This window comes from Callospermophilus lateralis, chromosome 4, assembly GCF_048772815.1.
Source record: "Callospermophilus lateralis isolate mCalLat2 chromosome 4, mCalLat2.hap1, whole genome shotgun sequence".
Taxonomy (NCBI): Eukaryota; Metazoa; Chordata; class Mammalia; order Rodentia; family Sciuridae; genus Callospermophilus; species Callospermophilus lateralis.
The window spans coordinates 13,966,068-13,993,548 of NC_135308.1; the positions used below are offsets into that span (position 1 = coordinate 13,966,068).

The following is a 27,481-nucleotide window of genomic DNA, read 5'->3' on the forward strand; positions in this document are numbered from 1 at the left end:
ACAGGGAGGTCCTGAAAGCTGATGGCCAGGGAGCTCTGTGCTGTCTCCTCCCTACAGAAAGGGGATGTTGGTGACAGTGGGAGTGGGGAGTGCAGGAGCGGGTCTCTGAGAGACGCCCAGGTCTCAGCTCTGACTCCCTGGAGTTCTTGGTGCCCTGGGAAGGGAAAAGGGAAATGCCAGGTGTGGGTTCATTTACCTAAGGAGCTGACTTTTAGGGTGAAACTCTCACCTCCAGGTTCCTCTCACCTTCCTGAGCTCCAGCAATCCACAAAGTGGTCTGCCACCCTGGCCCCACACACAAACAAGCCAAGCAGCCCCCTCCAGGGCTCTGTCCAGCTCCAGCAGGGGGCTGTCCAGCTCTGCCCTCCCCCGGCTTAAGCCCCAAGCAGGGGGCCCAGGAGTAAGTTGCCTGAATTGGTTTAAGGAGGGTGGAGGCTCAAATAACCTGGGGAATCCAGGGCTTTGGGATCAGATTCAAATGGCATCAAAACTGGAAGCGATTTTAGAGCTTCATGATCTGGTTCAACTGATCATTCCACAGATGAGAGTCAGAGTGGGATGGTGACTCACCTCGTGTCTCACTGCTGGCATGGTGGGGCACGACAAAAGGCCAGATGCTCACATCCTAGCACAGTGCCTGCTGTTCCCTGACCACACCCCAGCCCGCCCGCCTCTCGCCCCCTGCTGAGCCATCCTCTGCACTCCTCTTCCACATTCTTCCCATTACTCCAGGCCTGTTTCAGCCTCTGCCTCTTCCAGGAACCTCCCCCAGTGTCTCTCCCCATCAGATTCTGTCTTGATCCCTCGGGAACCTCTGCCTTCATGCCCAAACCCACCAGCTCCCAGAGAGGGTGTTAGAGGCCACCTCCAGCCAACCTCCAATCCAGGGGTCAGGTGGGGTCGCAGGCACAGATTCACAGGGCTTAGGTCCTGGTGCTCCACGGTGGTGGTGTCCGCTGGTAGAGGGAGGGGGATTCTACCTTATGCCCTCAGGGTTCATTCACCCAGGGGACAGTGGGATTTGTTCAAGGCCTCTAAGCCGGAGCTCCAGGTTCTTGTGGGTGGGGACAGGGTCTGCCATTACTGGCCCAATCTCAACCCAGGTCTCCATGGTAACAGATGCCTGCAATCAAGATCGGCTTTGGGGCTCAGCCCGAGGCTGGTGCCAGGGGGCTCTGGGGCATGGCAGAGTAGCCTGCTTCCTGGGTGAGATCTCTTTGTCTCCTTGTCCTGTCCATTGGCATTAGGAGGCCTGGCTTCTGGTTCAATTTGCTCCTTTGCCCCCAGGGGAGAGTCAGTGGCATGCCCCAGGTGGGGAGCCACAAGGCCTGGCGTACGGTAGGCAGGGACCTGGGTCTTTTCCCATCCCCTTGCTTGGCCTTCACAGCTGTGTGACCATGTCAAGTCCCTTTCCTTCTCTGGTCTCAGGTTCCCAGTTCATAAAAGGAAATGGCCACTACTAATGTTGTCAGAACTGCCACCAGGAAGTTCAGCTGAGATTTGTGATGATTTTTCAGATGACTGAAAAGTCTGAAGTGCTGCAAGAACAGGGGAATTGGGCAGTGGCTCAACCTCACTTTACCTACACTTTGTTAGACTTTGTCCTTCACTGGAGCTGGGGGAAAGGAGGAGGGGAGAAGGGTACAGCTCATTAGCATTGGTGGGGGGGGGTTGCAGGAGGTGATAAGGGAAGTGAGAAGTAGCCTGGCTGCGCAGCTAATCTCCACCCCCTAGTGCCAAGTTCAACACCCCCCAACTGGGGCCGTCTAGCGCCTGCTCCTCCCAGCAGCCAGCTGCTGCAAACACCAGCCCACCTGCATATCTGCCACTTGTCAGCGCCTGCTTCAGCCCCAGCTCACCCTTTTCCTGTTGAAAGCGGAGGGTTAGGGCAGGGGAAGGGAGAAGGGCAAAGGGCGCCCTAGGAATGCAGGCTGACCCCCATTTGCGAGTTGATACCTACTGTGTGTCTGCAAATAAGAATCAGATGCTCGCTGGTTATCTGTTCAGAGCCCTCCTGTGAGGATCCCCAGGGCTCTCGCCTGGGGCTGGGGGAAGGGAGGAAGTCCTTGCCACATACCTTCAACTATGAAGACCCTCGGCCATCTGCTAGACTGTCCTTTGGACTTAATTCTTTTTTGGTGGGATGGCTACTGGGACTTAATTTTTTGGGGGGTACTGGGGATTGAACCCAGGGGTACTTTACAACTGAGCCACATCTCCAGCCCTTTTTATTTTTTGTTTTGAGATAAAGTCTAAATTGCTTAGGGCCTTAATAAATTGGTGAGGCTAGCCTCTAACTTTCGATCCTCTTGCCTCAGCCTCCCAAGTCTCTGGGATTACAGTTGTGTGCCACAGTATCTGGTTGGACTTAATTAATTCCTGTCCTCAGTTTCTGAAGTTCCTCACATACTTCCTAACCAAATGGCCCTTCCTACCATGGAAATTAACCTATTTACTTCCTTCAAAGCATTGAATGGTAATTGAAATTACAGTGTTGACTTTTGTTTTCCACTATAACAGAGGCGACTTGAGGGTAAGGAATTGGTTTTGTCCATCCTGTATGGCTGTGGCCAAAACCAGACTCAGTGAACAATAGCTGCCTACCAAGGGCCCGAGGAGCTGACCAGAGTCCCAAGCCTTTTGCTGACTTTCCCATGCAGGTGTTCAAGGACCTGACCTCCTGGGACCTGCACCTGGGGCTTCTGGGCAGCTCTCTGCTGCCTTGCTTTAGGCCTGGCCCACGGCATGCTGGGAGAAACCCTGCAAGTGCAGTCCCTAGAGGAGAGCCACCTGCATGCCTGCTTGCATCAGGAGCTAAGCCAGGGTCAGTAACCCAAAGCCACTGTAGCAGGCCTGGAAAAGGCAGGAGGACAGGGCCATGCAGTGGTCATTCAGGCCACTTCCCTGCTGTCTATTGGCTTCACTCCAACACTTTCTGGGCCTTGTTCAAGTGGCCCATGGGGCTCAGCACCCTCCCAGAAGAAGGCCCAGAGAGTAAGGCCCCCTGAGCTGCTCCCCCCACTCCCATGGGTGCTCTGTACATTTGACAGCTGCCTGACAGGAGGAGGGCAGGGGGAAGAAGGGAGCTGGGGCCCTGGGGACAGGCCCTTCTTGGTAGCACAAGCAGGTAAATCCTGAAGCTCTGCGCAGCTGGCAGGCTGAGGGCCTGGCCCCAGTGCCCTGGGCACCCTCAGGGCCCTGTGCTGCTCAAGGCTGCCCTCTGCTGGGCACATGGACAGCTGTAGCCGGCGAGCCTGCCCCAGGAAAGAGGAGAGAGGTCCTGACAAAGCAAACTTTATTGTGGCCCTGTGCTCTCGGGCTTTTCTCTCCAGGGCCTCGAGACCACAGGGTCCAGGGTACGAGGCTCCTGTGGGGCCCTCACAATACCCTGTCACATTGAGGCTCAGGTGAAGGGGGCTGGTAGGGGGACGTCTGCACCCAGCGCACAGAGGGAGGAAGACCCTCTGTGCGGTGGGCTTGCGGCTCTTCTTCTGTCACTGGGGCGAGGCCATCCTGGCTCCTCACTTCTTGGAACCCAGCTTCTTAGATCTGACTGTGGGTTTGGCCTGTGAAGATGAGGGAAAGCTCCCGTCTCCACTTTCTCCCCCGGCCTGGGCGGCCTCCCAGAACCCAGAGGCTCCCTGGAGGCCAGCCTCACCTGCTGCCACTCACCTTTCTTACAGGGCTCTTCTCTGGAAGGCTGGACCTGGAATAGGGTGGGGTTGGCAAGAATTGGGGTCACAGGTGGGCAAGAGAGCTCGGCCTGATGCCAGTAGCTTGGGTCCTCCTGAGCCTGAATGGTTCCAGGAGACAGGGGCCTGGGCCAGGGGAGGTGAAGCTACTGGGTCCATTGCACCCTGGCTGCCACCAGGGTCCTGCCTGTCCATTTTTATTAAATAACCTTTTTTTTCTCTTCTGACAGCAAGGAAGTGGCCTGAATGACCACTGCATGGCCCTGTCCTCCTGCCTTTCCCAGGATAATATAAAAATATAAAAATAATTCTAACTGCATCACACATAAATAAAATAGGGGTGGGGTTGTGGCTCGGTGGTAGAGTGCTCATCTAGCATGGGTGAGGCACTGGGTTCGATCCTCAGGACCACATGAAAATAAATAAATAAAAATAAAGGCATTGTTTCCACCTACAACTAAAAAATATTTTTAAAAATAAGAATAAGTTATTTATAATTTTCTTTACTTCACACCAATAGTAACACTTCAGTGTACTTTTTCTGTAAACTATTTCTAAAACTATGTGAAATAAAATAAAAGTAGTTTGATATCCTCTTCTTTGAACTGTCAATAATTTCTCTTGTTATAAGCTTCAAAAGCATTATGTGGCTAGGCATGGTAGCGCATGTCTGTGATCCCAACTACTTGGGAAGCTGAGATAGGAGAATCACAAGTTTGAAGCCAGTCTCAGCAACTTAGTGAGATCCTCCCCCTTTTTTTTGTGTGACCCTGTCTTAAGGAATAAAAAAGGGCTGGGGATGTGGCTCAATGGTAAAAGATGCCTCTGGGTTCTGTCCCCAGTACTCTCTCAAAATAAAAAAGGGATGTGGTGGAGCTCTGTGGTGGTAGAGTGCCTGTGGTTCACTCCTCAGGACCAAAAGAAAAAAAAAGAGAAAGGGAAAGGGGGCGCAGCATTTAGTTAACTTTTATGTTAGTACACATTTATAATGCTTGCATTTTTCACTAGTTTTATTTTATTTTATTTTTGGACCTGGGATTGAACCCAGAGACACTTAACCATGGAGCCACATCCCCAGCCCCTTTTTGTATTCTATTTAGAGACAGTCTCAGTGAGTTACTTAGCTGAGGCTGGCTTTGAACTTGCAATACTCCTGCCTCAGCCTCCTGAGCTGCTAGGATTACAGCTATGTGCCACTATGCCTGGCTGCTTTTACTAGTATTTGAATAATGCCACGATGGTATTTGAATACTAGTATTTGAATCGTGCCATGTGTATAATTTATCTCATATTTTTTAAAAAAAATATTTATTTTTTAGTTGTAGTTGCACACAATACCTTTATTTCTATGTGGTGCTGAAGATGGATCCCAGGGCCTCGCACATGCTAGGCAAGCAGCACTCTACCGCTGAGCCCCTGCCCCCCGCCCCCACATCTTGAACAGGATTCCTTGCAGGGGAAGAGAACACCTGCATGCCTTTGAGAGGGTTGTCCCTTCACTGCGCACACGCCTGCTGGGCCTGCTCTTTCCAGCACAACACGCCTCAGCCAATGACTTCTGGCGAATTTAATAGATGGAAAGAATTACCTTTCTGTCTCCTCTTCTTTGTCCAGTTTTTTTTTCTGGAAACCAAAACCAAGCATTACTAGGAGAGCCAGGGAAGGGCCCAGGGCCAGAGCAGACTCCCAAGCCCCACATAGTCCCAGCTGAGCACCTGGCAGGACTTGGCCGTCCCACAGGCTCGCCTGGGAGCCTGGGCCACATGCTGGAGCCCAGTCCCTCCCAGGTCCTATGCAGGGTCCCACCTCAGTGAGAGCAGCTATGCTCCTCCCCCACCTTGGCAACGCTGGTCTGCTTCTGCAGTGACGGCCGCTTGACTTGTTTGACAGGCGTGTCCTCTAGAGACACATCTGCCTCGTCGTCATCCTCTTCCTCTTCTTCCTCCTCTTCCTCCTCCACCTCTTCCTCCTCCTCCTCCTCTTCTTCCCAGGGTAGGTCTGAAGTTTCTGTGATGGTGTGGGCAAAGGGGCAGGGGTGGGGGAGTGGCGGAGCTTCTGAGCAGCTGGGTGACACCTGCCTCCTGTCCCAAGACTTGTGCCCCAAGTGTGGTCCTGAGGGGATCCTGCATGGAGCTGAAGGTATTAGCCTACCCACTGCCCAGGGCCTTTCTCCTCCACAAAGTGGGGGCCAGGGTGGGGCATGGGACCCTGGAAGCCCCCAGAAGGTGGGCATGGGAGAAAGAGGGCAAGGCAGGAGGACCACACACCATTAGGAAGGGGTGGGGGCGAACACGAAGGTGGGCAGAGAGGGCGAGCAGGTTCCAGTGCTGGTGACATGGTCCCCAGCATGGCACAGTTGAGGTGGTGGGATGGAGCAGAGCTGGGGCCCAGTGGAAGGTGATTAGGTCTTGGGGTTCCACCCTCACAAGTAGACTAATGCCCTTAGCCTAAGGGAAGTGGGAGATGCCAAAGGATTTTGGGGAGGAGAGTGCCCTGAGAGAGAGGCACAACTGGACAGAGAAGAGGCCAGCGGAAGGGGTCTCGAAGGGGACAACGTTATACTGAGCTGTTTCCTACACTGCACAGCTTCTTACTGAACCAGCAGCCAGGTCTGGGGTGGTCCCGTGTTCAGGTGTTTTGCTAAGTGCTCCTTCTGACCACCTCATTTATTCTTGAAACTATTCTTCAAAGATGAAGCCAAGGGAGGCCCCATTCTCAAGCTGCAGATGAGGGGCTGAGGCCCACAGAGGACCTGGGGCCAGGACACTTGCCATGGCCTTCCACTTCAGGCTCCAGGTGATCCTGTTGCCTTTGGGGATTTTGTCCCCCAATTTAAGAATCTCTCAAATGTCTGAGTACCCAGTAGGTCCCTAGTCCTGTTTGGCACCATATCCTCAAACCTGCCCACCAACCTCATACTTACCATAACATTCCTGGCCACTGAGAAACACAGGCCCTGAGCCAGCCCGGAGGTGAAAAGTAACTGGAGGAGAAAATTCTACTCCTGTCATGGCGACCTGCAGTGGAAGGGATGTGGGGACAGGAGCAGAGGAGACAGGGTCACTGAGGTTTGGCAGCTGCTGTGGGCTGGCCTAGGTGATACTCAGATATGCTTCTCCCACCACACACGCTCATGGGCTGTGTGGACCTTGGTGCCTGCTCCCTTCTTGCTGAGATGGGCCTTGTCCAAGATGGGAACCTTATAATCTTGCTTCAAGACCACAGATTGCCTTCCAAGATGAGGGGCAGCTGTTAGAGAAGTCTGAAGGCTGTGGTCTGACTTGGGACCTCCTTTGCGCATATTCATGGTTAGGCCCCAGAACCCTCTGGTGCAATGGTATTTGGAGGTGGGGATTTGGGAGGTGATTAGATTCAGATGAGGCGAAAGGTGTGGAGGGTTCTGGTGGGATAGCGCCCTGACGAGAAGATACCAGAGGGCTCGTCTCTCCTCTCACACTGAGAAGGGGGCTGCCCATGAGGGAGAAGACCCTCACCAGAGCCCACCCACTTGGGCACCTACTGTTGAACGTCCAACCTCCAGAACTGAGAAAATCAAGCCGTCTCTGGTACCTTGTTAGGGCAGCCTGAGCTGAGTAACGTGTTGGCCAAATGTGAAAATGCCACGTGGGACATGCAGTACAGCTTTGGTTTTATGAGAAATATATGGATATACATCTGAATAAAGGTTAGAAACAGTTAAAGAACTAGTGATAACTGTCGGAGGAAAGAAAGGTATTTATTATCTATACTTTTCCAAATGTCCCAAATTTCTTTCTTTCTTCTTTTGAGACAGGGGTCTCACTGTGTTGCCCAGGCTGGCCTTGAATTCCTGGGCTCAAGTGATCCTCCTGCCTCAGTGTCCTGAGTGTTAGAACTAAAGGAACACACCACTGCATCTGGCCCAGCTTTTCTAGAATAACAACAACTTATATTTTTTGAGCTTCTACCATGTGTTAGGTACCATGATAAGCATTTTACTTGCTTTATCCCACTTAAATCTACCCCCCCCCCCAAAACCCATGATAGAAGTACTGTTATTTGTAGAAGAGGAAGCTAAGGGTTAGAGAGATCCACTTAAGAGTTTGTGATCCAGCCAGGCACAGTGGTGCACATCTGTAATCCCAGCAGCTCAGGAGGCTAAGGCAGGAGGATTGTGAGTTGAAAGCCAGCCTCAGCAAAAGTGAGGTGCTAAGCAACTCAGTGAGACCCTGTCTCTAAATAAAATACAAAATAGGGCTGGGGCTGGGGCTCAGTGGTTGGGTGCCTCTGACTTCAATTCTCAGTACTGCTCCACCAAAAATTAATGTTTCCAGCCTACGACAAGGAGGCGAAGGCCCCTCCGAGGTCTTAACACAAGGGCTATGGGGAATGTTGAGGATTGGGGCCTAAAAAAACCCCAAACCAACCCCTAAAACCAACAAACCCACTTAGCAGACTTGAAGAAAGATAACGGAAGTGCCAGTGCTGGGAGAACCTAAAAACCCTTAGCTGTGTCTCTCACACCCTCAAAGGCTGCATTCACACGGTGGGTACTGCCAGGCAGGAAGTTGGAACAAAATCCTAGCCTTGGGATATTTCTAGAGCAAATGGTAACGCAAACACAAAACCACTCCACTGGGACACCCCCCAAGCCCAGGCCACAGGGAGAGCTTTCAGAGCAGAACAAGCAAACCAAACCCCTGAAGATGAGCTCACCATGAAAAGCCACAACTCAAATGAGAAACAACCCTGCCGGAATTGGCAGAAAGAGGCAAAGAACTTCAGGTTAGTACAACCAAGGAGTCCAGATAGGAGAACAATGACTGAACACTTCAAAATAAACCTGGTTATAAATGTAAAAGTGGAAATCAGAACCCTTAAAAAAAACCATGAAAGTAAGAAGCAAATGCAGTCACAAGGCCATGAAAAATAGGAGCATTAAAATAAAATGATCAAATGGTAAAAAAGTAGAATAAGCCAGTGGAAGCAAGAATTTGTAAGACCTGGCTGGGGTGCTGGCTCAAAGGTATAGTGCTCACCTAGTATGCGTGAGGCACTGGGTTTGATCCTCAGCACCACATAAATATAAAGATATGGAGTCTACCTATAACTATATAACTATAACTAATATGTATATATGAATTAGTAAGATGAAGTGATGCTGTAAAGAATTACTCGGTACAAGTTGGACATGGTGGTGCATGCTTGTAATCCCAGTGGTTTGGGAGGCTGAGGCAGGAGGATCGCAAGTTCAAAGTGAGCCTCAGCAATTTAGCAATGCTCTAAGCAACTTAATGCAGCTCTGTCTTGAAGCAAAATATAAAAAGGGCTAGGGGTGCTGTATCTCAGTGGTTAAGGACCCCTGGGTGCAATCCCAGGTACCAATAATTAGTTAATTGCCTAGTAAGAGGTAAAGGAGAGATTTCAAAACTATGAAAGATTTTAAAAAATTTTTAAAATCCTATAAATTAAAATAAAACAAAAGACAAAAATATGAAAGAAAGGTTAATACATGGGAAACTAAATGGGGAAGGTCCAACATGCATCTAATCATGGTGTGCTGTAAAGTTGAAAAATTATAATTTGAACCATTGCCGCAGTCTGGCTGGGCACACGAGCCACTCAAACAGGAACAAATTTTATCTCTGAAACTCGCGCCAATGCCCTGTATGCTCCCAGGAAATATGCCGAGAGAGAGAGAGAGAGAGAGAGACACACACACACACACACACACACACACACACACACACACACACAGGGCGTTCTCCTGGACCCCACAACAGGAAATCCCTCCTCCGGAATTCCCTCCTACCGTACTTCCCCAACCAATGGGAACTCTCCAGGAGTCCTGTAGCAGGCCTAGGTGGACAGCAGGGGTTTAATATCCATTTGAATGCAGATCTTAACATAATCATATCATCTCAATGGCTTGCTGGCGTCACCTGTCACCTTTCAACCAAAAATGCCATGCTTCATTACTACTTGGCTATGGCTCTTAGCAAACCATTACAAGTTGGGGGCTAACTTTGCAATTATTTTTTAAATTTTAATTAAAAAATAAACATACATCACACAATAAAATTATAAGAATCCACTGAAAATCCACAAGAATAATCAAATTTTACCACACTTCTTTGGTAACTGATACATCAAGGAGATTTAAAAAGTAACGCAGGTTTGAATGCTTAATACACTTGATTTAGCAGACACACATAGAATCCTACGATACCACCATGTACTTGTCTATATGTCAGGTATCAACAAATACCAAAGAATAGATAGTCCTTTTTTTTTTTTTGTACTGGGGATCAAATCCAGGGGTGCTTTACCACTAAGCCACAACCCTTGCCCTTTTTATTTTGAGACAGGGTCTTGCTAAGTTGTTTAGGGTCTCGCTAAATTGCTGAGCCTGGCCTTGAACTTGGGATCCTCCTTCCTCAGCCTCCTGAGTTGATGGGATTATAGGCGGTACCACCATGTCTGATGGTAAAATGAAAAATCTTAAAAGCAGCCGGGTGGGCAGGGGAGGGCGACTTTACTTACAAAGAATGAAGATAAAGATATGAGTAGATTTCTCCAGATAATACAAACTAGGAGAAAATGAAGCAAAGTTTTTCAAGTATTGAAAGGGAAAAAAAAAATTCAAACTAAGTTTTTTTTTTTTGGGGGGGGGGTACTGAGGATTGAACTCAGGGGCCCTTACCACTGAGTCACACCCAGCCCTATTTTATTTAAAGCTGCTGGGATTACAGGTGTGTGCCACCATGCCTACCTTCGACCTAAAATGTCTTTCAAAAGTAAATGAATGATCCAGGCATGGTGGCGTGCACCTATGATCCCAGCAGCTCAGGAGGCTGAGGCAGGAGTAAAGCGAGTTCAAAGCCAGCCTCAGCAAAAGCCAGGCGTTAAGCAACTCAGTGAGACCCTGTCTCTAAATAAAATACAAAATAGGACTAGGGATGTGGCTCATGGTCAAGTGCCCCTGAGTTCAATCCCATGTTAGAAAAAAAGAAAGAACAAGCAAGATGAAAATTTCCAAACAAAGGCTGAGAGAACTCATCAGAAGCAGACCTACAATACAAGAAATTTTCAACTCCTTGAAGCAGAAGAAAATATTACAACATGGAAATATGAATCTATGCAAAAGAATGAAAAGTATCCAAAATGGTACATATGTAAACAAATACTAGAAATGAGATACTTTAATTTATAATCCCCTTAGAGCCTTTAAAACAATGTAACAGTAAAACAATGTAACAGTGCAGTATAGAATTTATAGCCTTTGTTGACAAGTAAAAGTTGTTACAACAATACCTCAGAAGATGGGAGGTAGGAGATGGAAATAGGCTGAGCTGACCTCTTCCTCCTCCTCCTCCTCCTCCTCCTCCTCCTCCTCCTCATTTTTTAAAATTGCAGTAGAAAGTGGTGTTGAAACCAGGAATGTTCTATCTCTGAGCTACATCTTTAGTTCTTTTTATTTTATTTCTGAGACAGGGTCTCACTATGTTGCTGAGACTGACTTCAAATTTGTTAAGCTCCTGCCTCAGCCTCTTTAATCTCTGGAATTATAAGTGTGTACCACTGGGCCAAGTCTTAGCCCTCTTTCTCATTTCTTATTTTGAGACAAAATCTCACTAAATTGCCGAGGCTGGCCTTGAACTTATGATTCTCTTGCCTCAGCCTCCTGAGTAGCTGGGGTTACAGGCATAACACCACCCACCATGCTCACCAGTAATAGTCTTTTAGAGTACATAAATAGGAAGAATATTATTTGGAAGTAGATTATTGTAAATTAAAGATGCACATTGTAAATCCTAAAACAGCCACACACACACACACAGAAAAAATGTTTAAGTATAGCTAAGAGGCTAATGGTAGAGATAAAAGTTTAATCATTGCCTGAGCTTGTGGTTCAGTGGTAGAGCACCTGCCTAGCACATGTGAGGCATTGGGTTTGATCCTTAGCATCACATAAAAATAAAACAAAACAAAGGTATTGTGTCCATCTATAATATAACTACACAGGCAGCCCCCCACCCCTCTCTCTTAGTACCACGGATTGAACTCAGGGGCACTCGACTACTGAGCCACATCCCTAGCCCTATTTTGTATTTTATTAGACAGGGTCTCACTGAGTTGCTTAGTGACTCGCTAACTGAGGCTGACTTTGAACTCACGATCCTCCTGCCTCCACCCCCTCAAGCCACTGGAATCAGAGGCATGCACCACCGTGCCTGGCCTACACAGGCAGCTTAAAAAAATAATAATCATAAAAGGACCAGGGATATGGCTCAGTGGTAGAGAGCTTGGCTGGCCTGCTTGATGCTCTGAGTTTGATTCCCAGCACTGGAAAAAAAAAAATTCATGAAAACTATTTAGTTAATTCAAAGAAGGAGGCTAGGAGAGGAAGAAAGGAAAATAGATGGAGGAAAACAAATAGCAACATGATACATTTAAACCCAGGTTGATAAATTATGTGAGATGTTAATGGTATAGGCTAGGATTAGTGACACACACCTGTAATCTCAACTATTTGGAAGGCTGGGGCAGGAGGATCACAAGACTGAGACCATCCTGTGCAACTTAGATTCTGAGTTGAAATAAAAAATAAAAAGATCTAGGACTATAAGTAGTGGTAGAGTGCCCCTAGGGTCAATCCTCAGTATAGGGGGAGGGAAGGACATCTAACTGGATAAAAGAGTAAGACTCACTTATATGCTATCTCACAGAAACCCACTTTATGTATAAAGATATAGAGAGTAAAAGTAAAATGATGTCAGGTATGGTGGTGCACACCTGTAATCCCAGTGGCTTGGGAGGCTAAGGCAGGAGGATTGTGAGTTCAAAGCCAGCCTCAGCAAAAGTGAGGTCCTAAGTAACTCAAATTAAAATGATAATGGAAAAGAACAGGAAGAATACACCACATAAACACTAATCAAAAGATCTGTATTAAGGCTGGGGATGTAGCTCAGTGGTGGACTCAATGACATGTATATGTGAGGCCCTCGTCTTGAGCCCCAGCACTCAACAAAACAGATATTGACTATTTTTTTGGGGGTACAGCTACTGGAGATTGAACCCAAGGCTTGTTACCATAGAGCCTCATCCCTAGCCCTTTTCTAACTTGAGTTTCTGAGGCTGGTCTTGAATTTATGATCCTCCTCCCTCAGCCTCCTGAGTCACTGGGATTAAAGGTGTGAGACACCATGCCTGCCTATTTGTATAAAATAAACAGAACTGTTATCTGACTTGATATAGAGCAATTCAACACACATTTTTCATTTTAGTGTAAACAAAATATTCATCAAGACAGAATATATTTTGGGCTACAAAACAAGTCACTACATTTTAGATTGAATTCTTACCAATTATATTCTCAGAACCCAATGGTATTAAGCTATGAAACAACTAAAGCATCATAGAAGATGCCTAATTATTTGGAAATTTAAAAATATACACATTCATAAAATACTTCAGGGGCTGATGAAGGAAAGTGGTAATGATTTGAACTGAATGAAAATGAAAACAATACTTATCAAAATGTGTTGAAGCTAGAAAGATGCTTAGAAGAACATCATGGCCTGAAATGCTTGAATTATAAAAAGAAGACCTAAGTATACCTATTATATAGTATAATATATTATATGGTAGAGTATATATGTATACATTTGTATATGTGTGTGTATATGTAAATATATATGTATGTATACACACAAATATGTTTTTCCTTTTATACTCAGGGGCACTCCACCTCTGAGCCACATCCCCAGCCCTATTTTGTATTTTATTTAGAGACAGGGTCTCCCTGAGTTGCTTAGTGCCTCCCTTTTGTTGAGGCTGGCTTTGAACTTGTGATCCTCCTGTCTCAGTCTCTGGAGCCACTAGGATTATAGGTGTGTGCCACTGCGCCTGGCTGTTTCTCCCTTTATAAACTATAAAAAAGGCAGAACAGAGATAGGGATGTAGCTCAGTGATAGAGTACTTACCCACCACATATGAGGCCCTGGGTTCAAGCCCCAGCACTGCAAACAAAACAAAACAAAAACTACAAAAAGAGTAAGTGAATTCCAGTGGGGTGGCACATGCCTGTAATCCCAGTGACTTGGGAGGCAAAGCAGGAAGATCACAAGTTTGAGGCCAGCCTCAGCAATTTAGCAAGACCCTGTCTCAAAATGAAAACTAAAAAAGGCTGGAGATGTAGCTCAGGGATTAAGCACCTTGAGTTCAGTCCCCAGTGCCAACACACACACACCCACACCCACAAAAAGAAAAACTCAATCCAAAACAGAGAAGGAGATAAAAATATGAAAGTAGATAAACAGAAAATTGATGAGACCAAAAGCTAGTTTAAAAAAAAAATTCTGTTAGTTGTAGAGGGACACACAATATCTTTGTTTATTAATTTATTTTGTAAGTAGTGCTAAGGATTGAACCAGTACCTCTCACACGCTAGGCAAGCGCTCCACCACTGAGCCCCAGCCCCGCAAAAAGTAGTTTTTGAGAGAAATTAGTAAAACTATTAAATCTCTGGACAAGCTTTAAAAAAGGAGAAAAACAAGTTACCAATATCAGAAGCCAAAGAGCAGATGTCATTACAGCTAACAGAAACAAAACAAAGGAATGTCACGAACAACTTTACACCAAGAAATCTGACAAATTAGATGAAATGAAAAATTTCCTTAAAAGACACAACGAAGCCCTGTCATGAAAAGACCTACAACTCAAACAGTCCTGTATCTATGAGAGCCCTTTAGCCTATTAAATGTCAATCAGAGCCGAGTGCAGCAGCACACATCTGCAGTTCTGGCTACTTGGGAGGCTGTGGCAGGAGGATCGCTTGAGCCCGGGTTCATGGCCAGCCTGGGCAACAGAGTTGGACCCTGTGTCTCTCTCTCTCACACATATACAAGTTAACCAGATTGTTTCATTCTACCAAATTTATATGAACTGTTCCAGAAAAACAGAAAAGGAGATAATACCCTGTCATTTGGAGGCCAGCATTAGCCTGATACTAAAACCAGATGAAAAAAAAAGAAACTACAGACAATGTTGCTCATCAACAGACACAAATATCCTTAATAAATATTAGCAAATAGAATCCAGCAATAAAGAGAAGGATAATGTGACAAATGGGGCTCATTCCAGGAAAGCACAGTGATCAATAAATATAATGGACTGAAAATCGAATTTAATTTGCCAAATAACAGAACAAAGGCGGAAAAAAAAAATCACCTCAATACAGAAAGGAATACTTTGACAAAATTGAATAGCCATGTATGATAAAATATCTCAGAAGAGTAGGATAGTTGGAACATCTTCAACCTGGTACAGGACATCTTGGGAAGATGGCTTGCCTTTCCCCGAAGACCTGGAATAAGGCAAGGATGGTCCTGCTCTTGCCATTTCTAGTCAACAATATACTCAAGGTCCCAATCAGTGAAGTTTGGCCAGAAATACTCACAGAGGCACAGAGGTGTGCATACGGAAACTAAAGGAGTTAAACTCTTATTCACAGATGACACGAATATGCACATAAATTCAAAGGAACTAATATATAAATTTAGCAAAGACATCTGATATAAAACCAATTGTATAGCTGTAGACTAGTTATGAACAATCACAAAGTAAAATTTAGAAAGCCCATCTGGCCAGGGCCATAGCACATGCCTGAAATCCCAGCTACACAGGAGGCTGAGGCAGGAGAATTACAAGTTCAAGGCCATCTGGGACAACTTAGTGAGATGCTGTTTCAAAATAAAAATGGTGGAAAGGTAACTCAGTGATCACTTGCCTAGCATGTGCTAAGCCCTAGGTTCAACCCCCAGGACTACATACCCACACACACAAAAATCCCACCTGTTTACCTCACATCATATACAAAAATTAACTCAAAATGGATCACAGACTTAGATATAAGAACTAAAACTCTAAAGCTCCTAGAAGAAGTTGTAGGTTTAAATTTTTGTGACCTTGGACTAGACAATAGTTTTTAGATTCAACCCCAAAGGTACAAGCAACATAAGAAACAAAAATAAATTGGACTCTATAAAAATTAAAAACTTCTCTGTTGCAAATAATAGCAGGAAAGTGAAAAGAAAATCTACAGAATGGAACAAAATACTGCAAATCATCTAATAAGGGATAGCAAGAACTAGCATAACTATAGCAGAAAGACAAATCTTAAAATAATTGACCTGAAACCCAAAGGAAAAAAACAAAAAACAAAAACGAAGACTTGAATCAACAATTCTCCAAGGAAGATAGACAAATGCCCAACAGAGACACGAGCTGTGAGAGGTATGTTGTAAAAAGGGACAACTGGATTCCTCAAACTTTTGTGGTAGGAAGGCAAGAATCACATAGCAATTTTTTTTTTTAATTTATTTTTTAGTTCTCGGCGGACACAACATCTTTGTTTGTACGTGGTGCTGAGAATCGAACCCGGGCCGCACGCATGCCAGGCGAGCGCGCTACCACTTGAGCCACATCCCCAGCCCTCACATAGCAATTTGGAAAATAAACTGGCCATTTGGTATAATGTTGAATATATGCTTATTATAGGAGCCAGTGATTCATTCCACCATTGTGCTCAAGCTAAATGGAACATTTTCCCAAAGACTTACACTGGAATAGTCATGGCATTTTTTATTCATGATAGTTTAACACTGGGAACCACCCAGATGACCATAAATAGGTTATTTAACAAACATGACATGGAGCCATAGCATGGCGTGCTACTCCAACACAGAAAGGAGCACGTGACTGTTTACCAATACGGATAAATCTCAAAAGCATCACGACAAATGAAAGAAGCTGGCACAAGGGACTACATACTGCTTGATTTCATTTAAGTTAAATTCTGGAAAATGAAGAACACAGTGGTAGAAAGTAGATCCATGGTTGCCAGAGTCAGGCATGGGTGGAAAGGGCTGCCAAAGAGGCAGAGGGAAGTTTTGGGAAGTGATGTGAATTTTCTCTACCTTGATTGTGGTTGTGGCCACACAATTAAACCATTCACACACACATCCAGTTGTGCACTTAACACTGTTAAATGGCATGACATGAATTCTACCTCAATAAAGCTGACAAACTGATTCAAAGAAATAAAAACATTTGGGTGGATCCATTAGATAAATTATAATAGCTTAAAATCATATCAATTCTATATAATTCATTCTTCTAATTACTCATTCATGGTACATGGAATTTCTACGCTATGGCAGGCACTATTACGTAGGCTTCACAGATAATGCAGCACACTAAACAGACAAGCCCTGCTCTCTTGGAACTTACATTCTGGTTGGGGAGAAAGTGCACAAGTGAAAACTGATGCTAGTGGGCTGGGGATGTGGTTCAAGCGGTAGCGCGCTCACCTGGCATGTGTGCGGCCCGGGTTCGATCCTCAGCACCACATACAAAAAAAAAAAGATGTTGTGTCCGCCGATAACAAAAAATAAGTAAATAAATATTAAAATTCTATCTCTCTCTCTTTCTCCTCTCTCACTCTCTCTTTAAAAAAAAAAAAAAGAAAAAAAAAGAAAACTGATGCTAGTGATGGGTCCCATGGTGTGTGTGTGTGTGGGGGGGACTCATGGGTGAGGCAGGAAGAGGCCATGCTGCTCGTGGTCAAGAAAGACCTCCCAGATGAGATGACATGGGAACCAAGACTGGACTCAAGTGGGAAGGCAAGCCCTGGAACACACAGGGGGAACCAGTCAAGGTAAAGATGCTGAGGAGGGGGAGCACTTGGCATTTTACAGATATTCAGGGGGTGGGCATGGGGAAGCACACTTATAATCCCAGGGACTTAGGAGGTTGAGGCAGGAGGATCACAAGATCTAGGCAAGCCTCTACCATTTTGCAAGCTCCTGTCTCAAAATAACAAAAGGGCTGAGGATGTAGCTCAGTGTTAGAGTGCTCCTATGATCAATCACCAGTGCCAAAAAAAAATTATTTCAAAGGTAGAGTCAAGGAAACTAATGTGGTTTGAACAGGTTTAAGGAGGTTGCTAAGGGCTTTGAGCTGGGCTACACGACTTTTTTTTTTTTTTGTACAAGGAATCAAACTGAGGGGTGCTTAACCACTGAGCCACATTCCCAGCCCTTTTTAAATTTTTGAGACAGCATCTCACTAAGTTGCTTAGGGCTTCAATGAATTATGGAGCCTGGCCTCAAACTTGTGATCTTCCTGCTTCAGCTTAGGGAACTGCTGAAATTACAGGTGTGTGCTACCCTGCCCAGCTTAAACTCTCAAATCTTAACTCTGAGTAGAATGGGAAGCCATTGACCTGATATTCTAGAGGAGAAGCAACATGATCTCACTTGTGTTTAAGAGAATCTTTCCAGGTCTGGGAGTGTAGCTCAGTGGTAGATGCTTGCCTGGCATGCAGTGAAGCCCTGGTTCCATCTCCAGCACCACACTCACGCAAATAAAAAAATAAACAAACAAACAAACAGAGGGATCTTTCTGGCAGCTTTGTACAAAATGGATCAGCCCTTTCTGTAAGGGGCCAGATTTTTTTTGGGGGGGGGATACTGGGGATAGAACCCAGGGCACTGTCCCCCGATCTATAACCCCAACATCCACCCCCAACTTTAATTTTGAGATAGGGTCTTACCAAGTTGCCTAGGTTGACCTTGGATTTGCAGTCTCCTTACCTCAGCCCCCTGAGTTGTTGGGATTACAGCTATGCACCACCCTACCTAGCTCAGTAATATTTTAGTTTTGCAAACTGTGTGGTCTCTGTTGAGATTATCCAGCTCTGCTGTTATGGAGGCAAAGCAGCCAAGAACAATATAGAAATGAAGGAGTGAGGCTGAGTTCCAATGGCACTTTACCCACAAAACAGGCAGTGGGCTAGATTTAGCCCTGTGTGTGCCTACCCCAGGAATAACTGTAGGGGAAGGAAGGTAGACCAGTTGGGAGGTCCCATAATAAAATAAAGGAGGAAGTACAGTCACCCGTACCAGGGTATAGCTGGAAGGTGGCGAGACAGGACTGGGTCAGGTATATTATAATGGTAGAGCCAATAGGGTTTGTTTGCAGGTAAGATAGGGAATGAGAGACAAAGACATTTTGTATGATTAATTGGAAGAACAGCTATTTGGGAGAAGATGGGCAGGGGATTACAGATAAAAATCAAGAATTTGGGCTTACACATGTTAGGTTTGGGAGATCTATTAGATTTCTATTAAATATATAGGTATATACATATATACATTGGTGTAAGTACATATATATATTTGGTACTGGGGAACTGAATCATCTAAGGGCACTTTACCACTAAGCTACATCCCTAGCTCTTTATTTTTATTTTTGAGATAGGGTCTCATTAAATTGCCAAGGGTGTTCTTGAACTTGTGATCATCCTACCCCAGCCTCCCAAATAGCTGGGATCACAAGCTTGAGCCCCTGCACCTGGCTTTTACTAAATATATTGAGTTGGAGATAGGATCAGGAGAGAGAGAGAGAGAGAGAGAGAGAGAGAGAGAGAGAGAGATAGATAGATAGATAGATATTGGGTTTACAGAAACTGGTTTCAAAGTCTTCATTTGTCTAGAGGGTTTTTAAACCCAAGAGACTGGATGAAACCCTCTAGGGAGTGTTTGTAGATTGAGAAGAAAGTAGGTCTGAGGGCAGTTTTACAGATGGGAATCCCATAGATTCAAGGACTACTAAGCATAGACTTTTGCTCACTATTTCAGGGAACAGAGGGAGGGAACACTTCATCCTCAGTTCATGAGGCTACTATGCCTTATACCCAAAAAGATAATTTATAGGCCAATCTCACTTATGAGTATGGAAGAAAGGTCTCAATATGTAAATATATTTCTATAATACATTAGCAAAGCAAATCTAGAAGTTATGTGATCCAGTAGTGTTTATCCCAGGAATGTAAAGAGATTCATATATTATTCTATTAATATAATTTTCTATATTAATGGAATAAAGAACAATCCCAGGATCATAAGAGTAGAAAAGCATTTGATAAAATTTAAGTTAATTTTTAAAAAACTGTTTTCTTATTAAACAATGCAGGACTAGTTGGGGGCTTTCTTAACTTGGAAAGGGTATTTGCCAAACACTTCATACTTAATAAAGGAGCATTAGAAGCATTTAAAACAAACAAACAAACAGGAAGAACACCTATAATTTCAGTGGCTCTGGGAGGCTGAGGCAGGAAGATCAGAAGTTCAAAGCCAGCCTCAGTAACTTAGTGAGGCCCTTAGCAACTCAGTGAGAATCTGTCTCAAAAAAAAAAAAAAAAAAAAAAAAAAAAAAAAAAAAACCAGACCAAACAACAACAAAAAGTCAGGAAGAAAACTATTCTTACACTTATCCCAAACAATCCCCGATTTAACGATGGTTCAACTCACATTTCATAAAGCGTTATGCAAGCCGCACACGTCAATAGAAACCATATCTGAATACTCACTTTGGACTTTTTCTGGGCTAGTCACACATGGTTCAATCCTTTCTGTTGATGGAGAATAACTGCAAGGAGCTGTGGCCCTGTCAGCCCCACATTCTGCAGGCAAATAACCAACCCTGGGCAGTGTGGTAAGGTGGTTAGGTGTAGTAAACCATTCTCCACTCTTCATTTATCAGAACACAAGTCGATCTGTATTACCTCCGAGACCCTCACCAGTGCAGTGGTGTAGTAGGATTACAGAAGAATAAGGGGAAAAAAAAAACAACCCAACAAAACTGACATTATTCACAAACACTGCTTAATTGTACAGAAAAGCTAAGATAAATTATTAGAAACAGAGAATTTCTGGGGCTAGGTCTGTAGCTCAGGAGTAGGGTGCTCACCTAGCATGCACAAAGCCCTGGGTTCTATCCCTGGCACTGGAAAAAATAAGAAAACAAGAAAATTTCTGCATATAAAACCAATATACATACCAAGTGTCTCTTTCACTAGCCGTGAACAGTTTAAAGCTGTAGCCTGCCCTTCTCTAATAGAGGTGGTAGAAACCAGGGGAGCTCTTTGAGTCACATTCTGGCACTTCTTATTTCTGAGACAGGGTCTTGCAAAGTTGCTGAGTGAGGCCTTAATTTGTCATCCTTCAGCCTGAGCCTCCCTAGGCACTGGGATTACAAATGTGTGTCCAACTAAAGCTGGATTTTTTTCCCCCTGGTACTGGGAATTGAACTCAGGGGCACTCAAACCACTGAGCCACATCCCCAACCCTATTTTGTATTTTATTTAGAGACAGGGTCTCACTGAGTTGCTTAGCGCCTCTCTGTTGCTGAGGCTGACTTTGAACTCACGGTCCTCCTGTCTCAGCCTCCTAAACCACTGGGTTTATAGGCCTGTGCCACTGCGCCTGGTTTAAAGCTGGAATTTTTGAAGGGAAGTTATTTGACTTGCCCAAAGTCTTGAAGCTGAGACGAAAAGCAGGCTCTGAGTGGTGGACTAAATTGCTTCTCCAGCAGTACAGCAGGACTTTTGGGGTATGAGGTCCTGAGCTGGGTGGAGGCAGCTGTGGGGAAAGGCTCACCATGGGTAGGACGGAAGCCTTCAGCGAGGCAATGGTGATGGGCTGCGTCTTCTTGTCCTCCTGATTTGTGGGGGGCACGATCTCCACACGGTTCACCTCATCTTTGGCTTTCTCCCCCAGGCAAATCTGAGGGTGGTGGCAAACAGAGGCACTTCATCACCCCAAGAGCAGACCTTGGAATTTTACTGTCGCTCACTGGGAACAGAGAATCCCTTCTGTTCCCTCTTTCCTCCCCTCCCTGAGGGGCACCCACCGCATTGAGCAACAGCCTACAGTTCTCCTTCCTCTCCACTTGAGGTCTGAAGGTGCAACTTTGCCTCTCCAGATTTAGTTCACCGCCTGCCAAGGGAGAGGGACGGGTAGGGCTGGGGCTGGGAGGCCCATGAGAACTCTCCAAGCTCCCTTGCAGCCCACCCTCAGGGGAAGGTTATCAGCATCTCCATCCTGCCTCTGCTGGGGAGAGGGAGGGTGAACGGAGCTGCTCTTGGCCCTCACTCACCCCAGAGCAGGGTCTTTGCTTTTTCAGCTGTGCTGCTGATGCTAGGGTGACTCATGTCGCTGAGCAGAGCAGTGGGGGTGGCCGGACAGCTGTAAGGAGGGGGCCTGCCGTGAGTCAAGGTCCGGGGACCCTGCTTGGTACTCAGCAGCACTCTTTGTCAGCTGAGTGGTGCCCGATGGGCTAGCAGGGTTAGGTGATGAGGCCTTGGTTGCAGCCTAAGAGTGGCGCCATGGTCAAGGGCTCATTATAAACTCCTGGAGGACAGACAAGTATCCATGGCCCTACAGATGAGGGCAGCCCAGACCTGAAACAGCAGTACCAGGGAGAGAAAGGCGGTTCTGTCAAGCCCAGCTTGCTGTGAGATCACTTTTTGGGCCCTCCCAGCCCTGTGGGAGGGTGCCAGGGTGTGTGTGACCTCATTGGGGTGAGGGTCTCAGAAAACAGACAGAATGTCTAGTTTGGGCTTAATGCCACTCATGCCCTGGGTCCCAGCCTTCCTCAGCCCCTCCTGAATCTCACCTTGCTGTTGCTCAGGTCATGTGTTGTCCTACTGACTTAGGCCTTGTCCACCTTCACCAGAGGGCTTGATGCCCACACCAGGCTGTTAAAGAAGCCTGGGAAGGGGAAGAGGAAAGGGAGCTGTCCAATCAGCATCCAAGAAGCAGTCCTTTCCCCCATCCTATTCTCTCCTCCTCTGTGCCCCAGAATCACCTGGAGGGCTCATTAAAACACACTTTGCTGGGCCTGACCTCCAATTTCCCATTGAAGAGGTCTGAGTGGGGCCAAGAGAATTTGCATCTTTAACAAGCACCCAGGTGAGGCCGCTGCTGCTGGTGCAGGACCACTCAGCGAGAACCACTGTCACGGCCACAGGGATTCACTAAGCCTAGTGCATGCTCCTTCTTCCCATTGGCCACCATTCTGCATCTCTGCCTGCGAAGTGTGGGGATTCTGATTGCTCTGCATCTTCATTAACACTTGACATTGTCACTCTTCCTAACTTTAGCCATTCCAGCGGGTGTATTTGATTTTCTAGCGATATTTAATTTGGGGTTTTTATTTGTATTTCCTTGATGAAAAATGGTATTGAACATCTTTTAAAGCAATTACTGGTCTTGTGTATACAGTCATTTGAAAAATTCCTGTTCAAGTATTTTGCCTATTTTTAAGTCCTAAATACAAATGGTTTTTAACATATAGATAAATAGCTTTTAAAGATGGATAGATGCTGAAACTCCATACAAATTAAAATTGTATTGAAGTAATGCAAATCATCAGTATGAAGTAATGAAAATCATCAGTAGTAAGTGCTCTTCAGAGATCAGGTGCTATTTTGAATACATACATATATCATATTTATTCTTTGCAATGACCCTACAGCCTAGTGATATGCAGTATGATATTCTTTCCATGCTAGTCATTGTTTTACCTGGGTTTTTTTTTTTTTTTTTTTTTTTTTTTTTTGGTACTAGGAATTGAATCCAGGGATGCTTAACCACTGAGCAACATCCTCATCCCCTTTTGTATTTTATTTAGAGAGAGGGTCTCACTGAGTGGCTTAGGTCCTGGATCCTCCTGCCTCAGCCTGTGTGAGCTGCTGGGATTACAGGCATGCATCACTGCACCAAGATATTTTGCATATTTTTGTAGTTGGACACGATACCTTTATTTATTTATTTTTGTATGGTGCTGAGGATCGAACCCATGGCCTCTCATGTTCTAGGTGAGCACTCTACCACTGAGCCACAGCCCCAGGCCTATTTTAAAAGAGTTATTTTTCTTATTGGGTTGTAGAGATTCTTTATATATACTGTATGCTTGTTTTGGGTCAAATTATGTATTTCAAAGATTTTTTATTTCCATTAGATAGTATCATTTCAAGATTTGATGAAACCCATTTTTTTTTTTTTTACTGGTTTTGGTTTGTTAAGACATCTGGCTTAACTTGAAACATTATGAAATATTTTGAGTATACTCTTGTGAATACTCTTAGGTGGGGCTGGGATGTGGCTCAAGCGGTAGGGCGCTTGCCTTGCATGCGTGCAGCCCGGGTTCGATCCTCAGCACCACATACAAAGATGTTGTGTCCGTCGAAAACTAAAAAAATAAATAAATAAGTATTTAAAAAAAATACTCTTAGGTGAGGATCAATGTCTACCTCCCAATGGCATATCCATTTCCTCTAGCACCAACATATATATTGGTACCAGCGATTGAACCCAGCGGTGCTTAACCACTGAGCCACATCCCCAGCCCTTTTATATATTTTATTTAGAGACAGGGTCTCGCTGAGTTGCTTAGGGACTTGCTAAATTGCTGAGTCTAGCTTTGAACTCATAATCCTCCTGCCTCAGCCTCCCAAGCTGCTGGGATTACAGGTGTGCACCACCATACCTGGCTGTAGCACCAATTTTGAATATTATCCTTTCCCTATTGTTTTACCTTTGTTGAAAATCAGCTGCAAAAGTTGTTCTATATCTAGACTTCATTCTGTTTCATTGATCTATATGCCTGCTCTAAGGCCAATACCAAAATGTCTTGATAACTCTAGTTTCATAGAAAATCTTGAAATCACAAATCCACTAGCTCTGCTATTTTATTTTAAAATACATTAGTGATTCCAGATTCTTTGCGTTTTCATGTAAATTTTATAATCAGTGTGTCAGTTTCTTTAACAAACCCTTTTGAGATTTTTATTGGGATTTTTATTGAATGCAAAGATCAATACAGGGATAACTGACATAGTTTTGAGTTATTCAATCCATGAATGCATTACAATCTACTTAGATCTTTAATATTCCTTGGTAGTGTTTTGTAGATTTTAGAGTACAGATCTGTATCTTTTTTTTTTTTTTTTTTTTGTACCAGGGATTGAACTCACGGTGTTTAACCACTGAGCCACATTCCAACCTTTTTTATTTTGAAGCAGGTTCTTGCTAAGTTGCTTAGGGTCTCCCCAAGTTGTTGAGGCTGGTTTTGAACTTGAGATCCTCCCGCCTCAGTCTCCCAAGCCACTGTGCCCAGCCCTGACATCTTGTTAAATTTATTTATTTATTATTATTTTTTGTGATGCTGGGGATTGAACCCAGGGCCTTGTGCATGCGAGACTAGCACTCTGTACCCACTGAGCTACATCCCAAGCCCAGATTTATTTTTACATACTTCATGTTTTGGATGCCACAGCATATGGTATATATTTAAAAATGTCTTCCTCAAATTGCTGTTAGTATACAGAATTACAGTTTGTGTATGTGTACTTGTGTGTTGCTAAGGATCAAACGCAGGTTCTTGTGTGTGTGCTAGGCAAGCACTCTACACAATTGTGGCTTTTCTTGCATATTAGTCTTGTATTCTGTGTTTTCTGCTTGCTTATTAGTCCCAGTAGCTTTTTTGTACCCTAAGTCATGATATCTGTGAGTAGAGTTTTACTTCTTCCTCTCTGATCAGTGTGCCTTTTCCTTCTTGTGCTTTACTGATCAGGTTAAGACCTCAGGTAAAATATTGAATAGAAGTGGTAAGAATGGGCATGCTTACCTTCTTGGCTTTTGGGGAAACACTGTTTTTCACCTGTTACTGTGCTGTTGGTGATAGGTTTTTTTGTAGATATCCTTTATCAGTTTGAGAACATTTATTTTGGACCTGGAGCTATAGCATGGTGGCATACATGAGACCCTGGGTTTGATCCCCAGCTCAGCCAAAAGTAAAACAAAAACAAAAAGAAAACAAACAAACAACAACAACCCCCCCCAACCAGAAAGTTTCTTTCTATTGCTAGTTTGTTAAAAGTTTTTTTAAAGCCTTTTTTTTCCCAGTTGTAGATGCACACAATACCTTTATTTTATTTACTTATGTGGTGCTGAGGATTGAACCCAGTTTCCCATGCATGTGAGACAAGCGCTCCACCACTGAGCCACAACCCCAGCACTTGTTAAGCTTTTAAAATTTTTTTTATATTTTTAATTCATTAATAGCTGGGTATGGTGGTGCATGTCTGTGCATGAACTCAGGAGGTAGGAGGATCACAAGTTTGAGGTCAGCCTCAGTAATTTAGTGAGCCATTTTATTCAATTTTTAAATAAAAATTTAAAAGGGCTAGGAATGTACCTCAGTGGTAAATTGCCCCTGGTTCAATCCCAGCACTGAGAAAAAAAAATTAGGAATAAAAATTGAATTTTGTTGTCGTATGTTTTTTATTTACTGAAACCATCTATTATTTCTCCTTAATATTGTTTATATGGTAAATTAAATTTATTGTTGTTTTTCAAATGCTTTCAACCTTGATCTTGATTCCTAGATCAATCAATCACATTTGGTCAAGGCAGCTCTTATATATTGTTGGATTTGCCTTGTTTATATTTCCATATGGATTCATAAAATATGGTAATCTAAAGAGTTCTTTGTTTTGCTTTTTTCATTTAATCTCTGGTTTCGGCTTGGGAGATGCCTATTTGGTAAAATGAGTTGGGAAGTGCTCCCGCCTACTGAACTTTTGTGTTTGGTAGTATTTCCTCAGTTTGATGTCTCTCAGGCACTGCGTGCAAAAGCAGGGAATCCTCTAGGGATCAGAGTTTCGCTGAGACTCTTCAAAGACCCCGCCTTCTCTACAGTACCCAGGAGCTGTACTGCCCTCGATCCCTCTTTTCCTCATTTAGCGGCCGCTCTATTCTGGAACCTGAGAATCAAGCAAGAATCATCTTTTACTCTCCAAATCCAACTGGTCACAGAGCCCAGTTACCTCCATTTCCCTTAATCTCACTCCACTCCCTTTTCCCAACCCTTGCCTTGTTCCAATGTATTACCCACTAGCTGGTGGGTTAAACAGACTCCTCACAGGTGAGGCTTTGACAAGTGGCTTTGGAAATTAAGAGCTTTTAGGATCAAATGTCACCTCTCGTGCTCCACCCCTCATGTAGACACATACAGGGCTGCACTCTCTAGTCCTATTTCCGAAACTCCTAGGAAGGCAGACGACGTTTCATGCCAGCGTCCGCGCCTTCTTCGATTAGCCAGCCCTGCCCCGTGCGCCTGGGTGCCCCTTCGCCGTTCTCCCCGCGCTCCTGGCCGCACGGGGCGCATCTCTCTCAGTCGGCCTGCTCCACTGGGGTCTTCCCAGCCAGCGACCAAGTCCCCAACCCCCGTCCCCCAGCCCTATTCCAGGGTGCGAGAGAACTTAACTCCTAGCAAGCGCACCGGGGTGGAAAGACTCCTCACTAGGTTGCTTTGACAAGTGGCTTTGGAACTTCGCAGAGCAGGTAAAGACGGTGTCCCAAACTCAAACCCACCGCAGGACCCAGTCCTTGACTGCGCTTGCGCAGGACAGCGGGGCTTGTCTAGCAACGCCGCACGAAGGGCGCGCTTGGAGCCGGTGTGCGCAGACGCACGGGGACACCGCCGCTCCCGACGCAAGGGGCGCGCAGAACCACTTCCGGGTCCGCGGGCCGGCGGCTGCTGGGGCAGCGCCAACGGAGAGTGCGGGGTCGCTTGTCGGTCGTGGACGTTTCCCCTTTTCCTTCGTGAGGTTGAGGCGGGACCGTGTCGCCTTCTGCTCTTTCCCTTTCCGCAGAGGTCTGCCACGCTTGTGTGGGCTTAACCGCTCTGCACCAGGCAGTGGGGGGCTCCGCAAGGGCGTCACTCGCATAGTTCCACCTGCTCTCTCCATTTACCGCCTATGCGGACGCTCCCGCAACCCAGAGTTCACACTTCCTTGTCTTCATCATGACGTACCAAGATCGTCGGGTCCGGCTCCTAGGGAGCCTGGTTTGATTGGTAGGGAGGGGACGGCTTAAGAACAGCTCAAATAAATTAGC

At 45.3% G+C, this 27,481-nt stretch overlaps 1 protein-coding gene across 2 annotated transcripts; it reads right to left on the bottom strand.

Moving 5' to 3' along the window:
* Positions 1-3,424: 3,424 nt before the first annotated feature.
* On the bottom strand, positions 3,425-27,019 carry Npm2 (nucleophosmin/nucleoplasmin 2). Of its 2 annotated transcripts, none has more exons than XM_076852319.1 (10): positions 26,957-27,019; positions 22,194-22,288; positions 21,675-21,763; positions 21,429-21,514; positions 21,176-21,301; positions 6,616-6,709; positions 5,530-5,699; positions 5,281-5,315; positions 3,673-3,706; positions 3,425-3,566 (listed from the first exon to the last, which is right to left on the bottom strand). In XM_076852319.1, exons 3-10 carry the CDS (start codon positions 21,727-21,729, stop codon positions 3,522-3,524), a joined length of 645 nt encoding a protein of 214 aa, XP_076708434.1. In that variant the 5' UTR covers positions 21,730-21,763; positions 22,194-22,288; positions 26,957-27,019; the 3' UTR covers positions 3,425-3,521. The 2 variants fall into 2 exon arrangements, with proteins under 2 accessions (XP_076708434.1, XP_076708433.1); XM_076852318.1 differs by having other exon boundaries at positions 26,865-26,997.
* Positions 27,020-27,481: the final 462 nt, after the last annotated feature.